The sequence below is a fragment of the Pterocles gutturalis genome, unplaced genomic scaffold, assembly GCF_000699245.1.
Source record: "Pterocles gutturalis isolate BGI_N339 unplaced genomic scaffold, ASM69924v1 scaffold33962, whole genome shotgun sequence".
Lineage (NCBI taxonomy): Eukaryota > Metazoa > Chordata > Aves > Pterocliformes > Pteroclidae > Pterocles > Pterocles gutturalis.
In genome coordinates this window covers 240-10,819 of record NW_010116572.1, presented here as the reverse complement: position 1 = coordinate 10,819, position 10,580 = coordinate 240, and the positions used below count along the sequence as shown (strand labels likewise).

The 10,580-nt window shown below is 41.7% G+C and overlaps 2 protein-coding genes across 2 annotated transcripts; one reads left to right on the top strand and one right to left on the bottom strand.

The window, feature by feature from the left end:
* The first annotated feature begins 507 nt into the window (after positions 1-507).
* XBP1 (X-box binding protein 1) lies at positions 508-2,120 on the top strand. Its single transcript, XM_010075552.1, has 2 exons — positions 508-673; positions 1,483-2,120. Exons 1-2 carry the CDS (start codon positions 638-640, stop codon positions 2,032-2,034), a joined length of 588 nt encoding a protein of 195 aa, XP_010073854.1. The 5' UTR covers positions 508-637; the 3' UTR covers positions 2,035-2,120.
* Positions 2,121-6,899: 4,779 nt separating this feature from the next.
* Positions 6,900-10,151, bottom strand: CCDC117 (coiled-coil domain containing 117; the record flags this gene model as incomplete). Its single annotated transcript, XM_010075553.1, has 4 exons — positions 6,900-7,349; positions 7,892-8,029; positions 9,502-9,735; positions 10,101-10,151. Coding segments are annotated over 4 exons (676 nt in total), but the record flags the coding sequence as incomplete, so codon positions are not given.
* Positions 10,152-10,580: the final 429 nt, after the last annotated feature.

The window sequence follows — 10,580 nt, the reverse complement described above, 5'->3', positions numbered from 1 at the left end:
GGCGGGGGCCGCGGGCTGACCCGGGGCTGGGGGCTGCCACGCCGCGAGGAGGGCACTTGGTGTGCCAGAAACGGTCCTGTGCCCCGCATGGAGGCTTTCCCGCAGACCGAACAGATACAGAGCCTGAAGGGAGTGCCACTGGTAGTGCGGGGGAGGCAGCAAGCTGGCTAGTTCCAAGCTGTTCCAGGATTATTTCAGCTGCTTTTCTACACTGCGCTCTAGAAGTGAAGTAATAACTGTTAGTGTCAGGTATGCCTGTCGAAAGAATGGGGTACAGCGGAGGGGGTCAGGCACTCATTTAAAAGTGACGAACAAAATAAATCTACAAATGTATGGAAGCCTAAGCCAATTTTGGAAGTGCTCTTACTTTCAGGTTCCTACTGCACGAGCAACTGGAGAATCTAATGTTAGAAGCCTTTGCAGGAAGAGTGTGATGTTCAGGATTATGTACCATACTGTCTGCTGGAACATTTGTGGTAACTGACTGTTTTTCTTTTTCTTTGGCACAGGTTATGAAGGAATCACAGGTGGATGAGATTAGATTGGTGACCGGGTCCGCTGAGTCCGCAGCACTCAGACTACGTGTTCCTCTGCAGCAGGTGCAGGCCCAGCAGTCACCATTTCTGATAACTTCCACATGGATTCTGATGGCAGTGACTCTTCAGACTCAGAGGTGAGCATTCACTCCTGTCCAAAATGCCCATGAAATTGAAAACCACTGTGGATTTAAGACTAGTGTGGTAACTTACTGATGTAAAGTCACTTTCCATAGTTAGCTTGTTTTCAAAGTCTCGGAATTGCCATACCTGTGTCTCAGAACAGCTGCGTTAGGCTGTATCCAGTGAGTGTAGGAGTTCACACAACTTGAACAAGTCCAACTTCTATAAAATGTTAAAGGGTATTTCCTGAAACAACCTCTTAGCTCTTAGAGCAAAAGTGTTCAAATACCAACAGCATACTGTGCTTTGTGTTTTTTTGCAAACAAATGTGACCATTTTGCTGATGTGCTGGCACTTAGCAAAACTGTTCAGTCTTAAAGCCTGTCCCCTGTGAATGACTTCCAGCAATATAAGAACAGATGTCTTTTCACATTTTTAAAAAAACTAAAAATCCCCAGCCCCGCCCCCCCCCCCAGCTTTGGTCATGGGCAGAGGTCTGCTTAAGCCGGGTTCTGGTACTTGCTCTCTGGAGCCAGCAGGTAGTGTGGTGTTTCTGCCTGATGGGTCCAGGTATTGAGGAGTTTCCAGTAGAGGCTGTGAATACCAAGTGCCTGTAGAATTCTATGGGGATTGCAAGTACCCTTATGAAAAAGTTAATGGACAAAGAATTTCTGAAAGAGAAGTAACTGCCTGAACTGTCGGTTCCAGTAAAACTCCTAGTTCTGTGAGCGTGTTGCATATTTTAACTCCCAGATGAGCATGGCACAGTGCTTTTCTGTAACAGTAGTAGGCTCTCTTTCTAAACCAGTATTTCATTCTGCAGTCTGATCTCCTGCTGGGCTTTCTGGACAGTCTGGACCCAGAAATGTTTCTCAGATATACTGATTCAGAGTCAACATGCCTGGAAAAGCTGGAGGAAGAGATCTGTGGAGAAACAAATTCCATACCAGCCTCCCCCTCTCCGTCTGTGGGGTCCCCATCAGCTAAGCTGGAGGCCATTAATGAACTCATAAGGTTTGATCATGTGTACACAAAGCCCCTAATGCTGGAGATTCCTGTTAAAATGGGGAACCAAACCAATATGCTAGTGAAAATTGAAGAAGTATCTCTCTCTCCATTTGAAGACAAAGATATCCCTGAGGTTCCAGTGAAAGAGGAACCTGTAGACAGCTTCATGCCTGAGCTGGGCATCTCTCATCTGCTTTCCTCTCATCATAGCCTTGCAGCCTCAAACTGTCTGTTGGATGCCTGTAGTGACTCTGGGTATGAAGGATCCCTGTCACCCTTCAGTGACATGTCTTCTCCACTTGATACTGACCATGCTTGGGAGGATAGCTTTGCCAATGAACGCTTTCCCCAGCTGATCAGTGTCTGACTCCCCTTGGATAACTCTCCTGGCAGGATAATGGGATATGCCCCTTTGCGGGGTGGAAGGGAAATGGGGCATATTCAGAAAAGCATTGTTCACTTCTGCCTGTGCTACAGCTGGAGTGATGGCCAATGCATCCTGGTATGAAAAGCTTGGGGTATCCTGCCTTGCCTCCCCCCACCCCATCAGTGTTGGCTTATGAGGGAGGAAAGTTTGTTTCTCAATAACTTGCCAATTCTACATGAACTTAATGTTCATCTTGTTTTCCATTTAAAATAATTTTAACACCAAAAACTGCAGTGGAATATTCACGTATAGACAACGGGGTTAAATCGAAAGAGTCTGTATATCTTACAGATTTACTATGTAAATGCTTGTTTTCCATTTGCTATGTAGAGTTGCTTTCTCTGTTTAATATTTAACTGTATTGGTGCAATTAAAGTGCAATGCAGCTCCCTGACCCCTTTTTGCCTTGGATCTTGGTGGGGAGGGGAAAGTATCTGGGCTTTGCAAAATCTGAAGCTATAGAAATTTGGGAGATGAGGTCTCTCAGGGGCTTGTCACTATCCCGCCTTGAGGCACCAATCCAGCAGCCCTTCGCCGTGTATGTAGCTGGGTGCTTTAGCAGCTGCTTTCTGGGAGCACTTCATGTTGCAAACTGTTAAGGGAATGCAGGTGCTAGAAGCTTGATGCCTGAATAAAATGACTGTGGTGGCCAGTAAGGCCATTCAGGGTGCCCCATCTGCGGGAAGGGGGGGGTGCTTTGCAAGGGGTGTGTCCCACTCGTGAAGTGGTGGGAGCTGTACCTGGGATAAAAGAGGTGCAGGCTCTGTGTTCCCATAGGAGGTCTTGAAGCATAAAATTAACTTTACAGCAGCTAATTTCAAACACCAGAATAGGACTCTTTGTCCTCATCATTTGTTCCATTATCACAGTATGAAAGCCACTGGGAGTGACAGAGAAGAAACTGAAATTTCATACTGAAGGTGTGAGAGCTGCTGCAGGTGTTTGCACAGCTGTTGTTGGTTTTGGTGCCGTTTCCCTCTTGCTTTAAGTTTTGACAGAAATAACTTGAGGTGGGGGAGGGAAAGAAATGGGGATAGGATGGGAGGGTAGTGTTCACTAACCAATGAGGGTTTTTTATATATATATATTTACATAGTAATCAACCTCCACATACTAAAGTGTGAGGATTTAAACTGTCAGCAAAGGATCTTTTGTCTGAGATCTTCCTCTAGGTGAGAGATGCTAAGTTAAACTAAACCCAGGCAAGGATGGGGCAGCAGAGGGAAGAGTAACATGCCCAGAGCGGCAGATACACGTTTGCACTGTGCTTGCTTAAGATGACTGCTTTCTGATTGCTCTGACTTCTGTTGTGGAATCCCTGCCTCACAACAAGCGTGGATCCAGGCCACATGGTTCACATGTATGTTACAGCTGCATTTGAGTAAATAAATAATCTGTAATGGAAGCCACACATCTGTTCTAGCTAACTGATACAAGACACAGGCTCTGGAATGATTACAAGTCCAGTTCCAAGTCCACGCCAAGATAAATTCTCTCCCTCTCCACAGAGTTCGCTCTGTAACCGAGATACTCCTCCCATCTCTATACCCTCCCAGCCAGCCAAGACAGCCTTACACAAGCCTAAATAATTGGGTTTTACACTATTCTTTCCTTTTCTCCAACTCTGCACAGCAGAAGTATTTAAGTCTCATCTAAATCCACAGTACAATTTAAGTGAGTCAGTGCTTGACTTGCCCTAGAAACCTCAGGGGGTTTTATTCTTTTTTTAATACCAACCTGAAGTGCTATCTATTCTTCCCTTATTTTGAAAGCAAAGGTGATGCTGGTCTAGCACACCCACCTTTATACTTCAGCGTGCTTGAACAGAAGATATTAAAGAAAAAAAGCAAAATGTTACATTCCAATAAAATAATTATCAAAATAAAACCTGTTTAAAACTCTCAAACATTTTATTTTTTTACAGAACTAAGCAAGCTAGGAATTCTTCATTTTAGTCTGAAGTAAAATGAAAGATCTGAAAACACAAGCTATAGCAACAGCCTTTGCTACCCCTTTGCTTTGTTAGAGGCCTTTGGGCCAATGCATATTTACAGCGACTCTCCTTTCCTGGCAGCTTCGGGTTTATTCTGCCCTGCTGTCATCCCCTGTGCTGAACACTGTGGAGGAAAGAAGTGACATGCCCTTGGGACGATGCAGTCAAATTCAAATCTTAGGCCAGAAAAGTATTTTACCCTCCAGCTGAAGGATCGGACATACGCCCTCAAGGTTTTCACTTTTATTAGCAATGAAACACAGTCATCTAAAAAATATTTTAGAAAATTTATTGAAAACTGACATACAAAGGGTGATTTGGTCCCAAGAGAAGACAGACCAGAATCAGATCTTCCATATTTCAAAATAAAGTTTTTCCTAATACTGTTTCACATTTGCTATCCTGCTTGTAAACAGCATTATTAAAACTCTTTTTAAGGAAGCCAACAACAAACAAAACTGTTACAAATACAGAAGTTTGAAAACACCTAGTAGCCTGTTCTCTCTTACCGTCTCCCAACTATTGCTATAGCAAGAACCTCGCTCAGTCCTGGATACTCGATTCCTGCTCTACCACACTCTCCTTCCCCATCAATTTAAGCGATTCAACCCTGTTCTGTGCTATCACAAGGGCAGAAATGAATTATGAAAAAATTAAAATGTTTTCTACCAAAGCAAATTTCTTGGACACAGTTTTTCCCATCTCATGGTCTTTGTCAATAGTTCCCCACTCTATTCTTGTTTGAGATGGCAGAGTGACAGGGGACAGTGGTGCTGTGTTAGTATCAAACGATGAAGAAGTAGTAACACCTCTGAATGTCAACCTTCGGTACAAACAGAACAGGAAAAAATTATGCTTAGAAGCCATCTACAAAAGTTTATTCTTCTGAAAATTTGATATGCAATTTATCATTTTTAAGAGGAAAAAACCTGCATCTAGATTTGATGTATTCAGGCCTCCTGTACTCTCCTATATCCTCTGTCACACTTTAAGTATTGCTGAGATGGCTTCACCAAATTTTTTATCCTTTCTTTTCAGTTTATTTAGGATTCAGAGCTATCAGCTAAAATAGTTACAACCTTGAACTTTCACTATAGTCCTGCAAGCTTAAACCCAGGTAATTATTTGGAGGCACCCTATTTCCTACCCACAGTGACTCAAGCCTCCTCCCAACTGCATTGCTTTACTGTACACGCAAGCAATGTAGCAGGTCAAAGGCTGTAGATTTTAAGCATGTTCAGCAGCTTAATACATGAGGAATTTTACACAGTGCATAAAGGAGATTTATAGCGGACCCTGAAAAGAAATTAGACATAATAGCGAGGCAAAGCCGCGCACATTCGCCAATGTAATGAAAGTTCTAGAATGTTAAAGTTTCCAGAGTAACACCTATTCAAACGCTGGAATGTTTTTAGTGAAGCTCTGAAATGTTTCAACAAGAGACAGCAAATTTCACACAACCTTCAACAAGTGCAGCAAGATAGGATTTAACAAATAGGAGTATCTTCTGAACAACGCTTCTGCTGTCAGCCAAAAGAAAAGAAAGGATGACTGCAGGAAGAGAAGCTTGATTTTAAACTATTGACTATGGGTTATTCAACATTCAAAAAATATCACAAAGATTATCAACTAGGTGTGCAAAGGAAGAGTAGATTTTCTTACACAAGCAGCTGCATTACTGTGTACTTGCTCCTTTATGTTAGCAAGATGTCAAAAGCAGACTGGGATGCTAATACTCTGAACAGAACCTACTGCTTGGAAAGGCATTTCTTATGAAAAGTCTCACGTATCTCTGAGAAAGCTCAAGGACTTCAGAACAGAAGACTTTTTGCCTTGTTTAAACGTTTTAAGTGTAATGGAACTGCTGTGTATTGAGGAAAGGTACAAGCAATAATTCATTGAGAATTCCTTAACACCCTAAGCAGGGTATAAAATTCTTTTGGCGTATGTCGGTATAAACTATGCGATGTTATATTAATGGCACATGTTCTGGCTTAAATTTTAAGTCTAGATTCCCTCAGGAAGAAGACAAGCATCTTCTATATTTCACCACCCATGCCAGCAGTCCCAAAGTTTGGGACTTGGGTTACAGATGATAAGCATTTAACCTTTATGCCAGAAAGCAGCTCCTCGTTATCTGATTTCCTTATCATGTTCATCAAAATGAAAGGATGCTATTTATTTAATCAAAAGTCACACCGTCTTCAATGGACTTTCCAGCTCAATGCATACAAAGAATCACAGCACAATGTAAAATGCAAATCAATTGGCTGAGAAGCATTTTTCTCCAGACTTTGCATCATTTGGGGAGGGGGGCATCAACACCCCAGAAGCACAATTTAGGAGCCAATGAACCAAAGATGACTAAGGTTAGTAGGTATCTTGCAAGTTAGTAGCTGGTTTTACTTTCTACAAAGCTAGAGGCTGATGCTCAGCTGTAACATTCCTTCCATACCACACTGCATTCTACATGTGCGTTTACATCAAGGACAAACCATCCACAGATGAAGTAGAGTGAAAAGCTGTATTCCCATACAGGATTGCTTTTCTGTCTGTGACTAGACTCAAAAGTATTTCCTCCTTTCTACACTTCTTTGTTGTTCAAACTAACTGTGCACCACAGCCTTAATGGCTCAGTAAGTGAAAGATGTGGCTTAAGCCACAGTTACATTAAATATTTGTATTTTATACTTGACCAAGGACAATTAAGAGGATATTTCACCACTAAGCAAGATGGAAAGCTACTTCCTTGTTCCAAAGGCCTTTGGATTACCTTCTCAGTAAAAACAAGAATATTTAACGGACCGGAATACAGAAATCTTGGGGGTTTTTTTCAGTTTCCTTTAAGTTGTGTCTGGCCAATCCACATTCTTACGATTGTTAGCAGGAAAACCAAAAACAAATAATAAAACTTCAGATTCACACATCAAACCAGAAAGAAAGAGGCAATAAAAAAACCAGCAACAAAAAACATGAGAAGCTCACCACTTCCAGTCTAAAATCTGGAATCTACAACTCCATTTCTTCTTCTGCACACCCAGAGATTCCCACACTAGCATATGGATCTGGAGACATGGCAGTCTGTTGTGGTTCAGGGAATGTTTCAGTCTGTGGGTCAAAAGCAGTGCTTGGTGTTGACTGCTTAGCTTGACACCCTTCTGTACTCTGCTGCTTGAAGTTCTTAACAGAAACAGACTTTAGTTTATCTGTGAGAAATTCAGGGAGAGGTTTCCAAAGCACCAGCTCCATAGAAGGACGGCTCCTAGAAGAGATGGAGTCTCAGTTAAACTTAAGTTCTCCAGTCACAACTATTAAATGCAGAAGATCAGTGAGTATCTTCACCCTTGGGCTAGCCTGGAACTATCTTCCAGAATCCATATACCCTTTTCCCCCCCCTATTAAATTTCCTCTTCCTTAACTAGTTCCATTACTTCCAGTTCTAACCCTGTATTTTCCCCCTTTTTTTTTTTCACTAAATTTGATGACCACTGTCAGTCACACTTCAGGACCTTATTCTTTTGGAAACTTGCATACATAAAAATCAAGATATAGCGGTTCATTCAACAAATTTCACTGTGTACAGACGAGGAATACAAAACAGACACCTTGATGACTGCTACAGTTACAGTTACTTCTCTTTACATTAGGATAGTTTTTCCTACTTTTGACCAGATGAATGGTTTGTTATTCAATGCTGGCTGCATCATGCAGTAATTAAGGACATCTCCACAAACATGACACTGGGTCTCTCTTTTCATTTGCATGTGTTAGCTACATAGCACCATGATTTCCTCCAGAACTTACATAGATTCTATTATTTTCTTTGTCAGGACTTCACCAAAATCCCTCTTCATCCCTTTCTTAAGGGTATCTGACAGGATAAGAGTGGGCAGATTGCTAACATTTCCATCAGCATGAACTTCCTCATCTTCATCAATTATCCTAGGAATGGAGGGGGAAGAGGGAGATAAACACTATTGAGCACACTGTTAACAGGCACATCCACTGCAGACGACAGTTCTACCCACGTGCGCTGCACTGCACAGGACATCTCCCACCTAGGCTGGGTACCAGAAGCAGCGGGGCCGTGTGAGCGTGAGCCTCTTGGGCCAATGTACCCTAAGAACGACTGTCATCACATGTCATCACAGAAGCCACGTGAGCAGCTGTGCCACTTCTGGTACCTGAGCTAGCTTTGTTATCCCTGCATAGTCCAGCAGCGCACAATGCAGACATACGCTAAAGAGAAAAAAAATAAATTCACTTCAGGGGAAGTGTATGACTCAGTCACATTACAAGAGTGAGTCTCAGTTGTGCAGTAGCTTTGCCTGCTCAGTTCTCCAGATCTTAACTTTGAGAATCACTGCAAAGCTACAGAATACAGTCCTTAACCTTTAACAACCTTGCACCAGTTTCTCAGAGGTTAAAAAGACAAAAAAGTTGAAGCATTTAGAAGAAACTGGAAGCATCTCCTTTGTTTTTAGCAAACCTTTTAAAGAAAATTTACCAGAGTAGCTGGGAAGGATGGGGGATAATCCTCTGAGAGGTCCATAGCAGACTTTGTAATGCAAATAGAGCCAGATAATAAAGACTTATATCACTACTCCGATTTACCCATGAAAAGATAAAATAATCTAACAGTACCTTGCTTCCCTTCACGCATCATCTATGGAGTAATCATCTAAAAAAAATATCTTGTTTTATAATTTATATAACTTGGCTTTTCTAACAACTGCCCAGTGGTCATTTCAGATATTTCAGAATACTAGCTCAACTGCAATCAACTGATATATACACGACATTCCCAGAAATCTTTCCAAGATAAGAACGCACAGTACCTTTATTAAATTATTACAATAGACTGCCCACAGCCACCCCCCATTCCCCCACAGCCACCCCACTACCCCAGTATCGAGCTACCTGGTATTTAGCAGCAAGATGAACCTCAGTCTCACTGCATATGAGCAGAGAGCTCTCTGGCTCATGCTGTTCTCTACACTAACACATTCACATCTATCTTGAGCATCTCGAAGTATTAATCCCACAACATGCTGCAGCTGGTTGAAAACAGATGAGCTCAAGTCTGACCAGATAACATCAGTTAAAATTTGAACTCTGGATATTCACAAAGAGCATAAAATCCCATTATGGTGTACTGATGCTGCATAACGATCGTGAGAAGGTGCTTATTTACATATTCAGCATCTCTTGCTCTAGCACCCTCAATTTCAGATCACAGTATCAGCCCCAAGACTCGTAGGACCGATAGGTAGCCTAAAAAGAAATCACCTGGACAGAAGGTTCATCTCAGACTCAGAGTAGTGTTATCACACTAAGTGCTAGATTTACCCCTTAATGCCCACCAAAAAAAGGGAAAGCTCAGCAAAGCCAGCCTCCTCAATCCCTGCATTTACCTGTCCTCAATTTCCTGAAGCTTCCTGCGAGCAACCTCGCATTGCTGTTCCCCCATTGTCTGATCCATTTCTTCACAGGGAATTTCTAACATGGCAGTTTCAGGACCGCTGCCACCATACTGACTTGCTACCTCCCCAGCTGCCTGCTGACCTGCACAGAGAATCCATTCTTCAGCGTTGGGATTCAAAGGGCAATTTTTGGCTCCTGTTAGTCTCTTCTTCCGCACAGGGCAACTAAGAAACAAAAAAGTTTATAAGTGTTAAAAGAGAAATGTGGCATTCTACAGAAGAAAACGTTATAGAGAGTCATGTGGATTTCCACAGATTTGAGACTATGAAAACACAACCTCCAGAAAGGAAATAAATCCACATTGCTCTTATTAAAACGTGGTACCAATGCAAGAAAATCAGTGCTATGCAATTAATTAGGTAACTGAAATGGATCTGGGCTCATGTGCAGTTCAGGGGAAGAGTTCCAACTGGAAACAATAATAGAAGTTTCCTTCCTGCATATGTTGTAGGTGAGATGTGCTCAAATCTTTATAGAAACAAAAAGCAAATTAAGATTTTTCTGGCTATAAAAAACAAATTGAGTTTACCCTTCTGCCTCTTCTTCTAGCTTATGCTTCTTTCCACAGCGAACAGACACACTACAAAAGAAAAGCAAATAGTAATTTAGCTTCTCATTATTACTTCCAGTGACATTGAGATTTTCAAACAATGTATTTCTGCTTTTTGAAATTTCACTTGCAGCTAAGAGCAACAGTTGCAGTATGTCAGCAGCTGTGAAGTTTTGGACAGTAAATGAAGTTTGTTCCAAAGAAAGTCGAAAAAGCTTGTAATTACTCAGTTCTCCGAGCAGAATACCATGCTAATTTCTCCTTCTTTATGTTATTTAATTTTTCTGCAAGGGGCAAGACCAATTTTTGCTAAAATTCTAATGCTTCAAGAAGGAATACGATTCAACTTTTTTTTTCCCTGTACACTGTCTCACAGTGAGACACTGAAAATGAAATACAACTGAATGACAACATTTTACGGAACAATTTTAATTTTTTGTGCTCGCATATGGGAAAGAG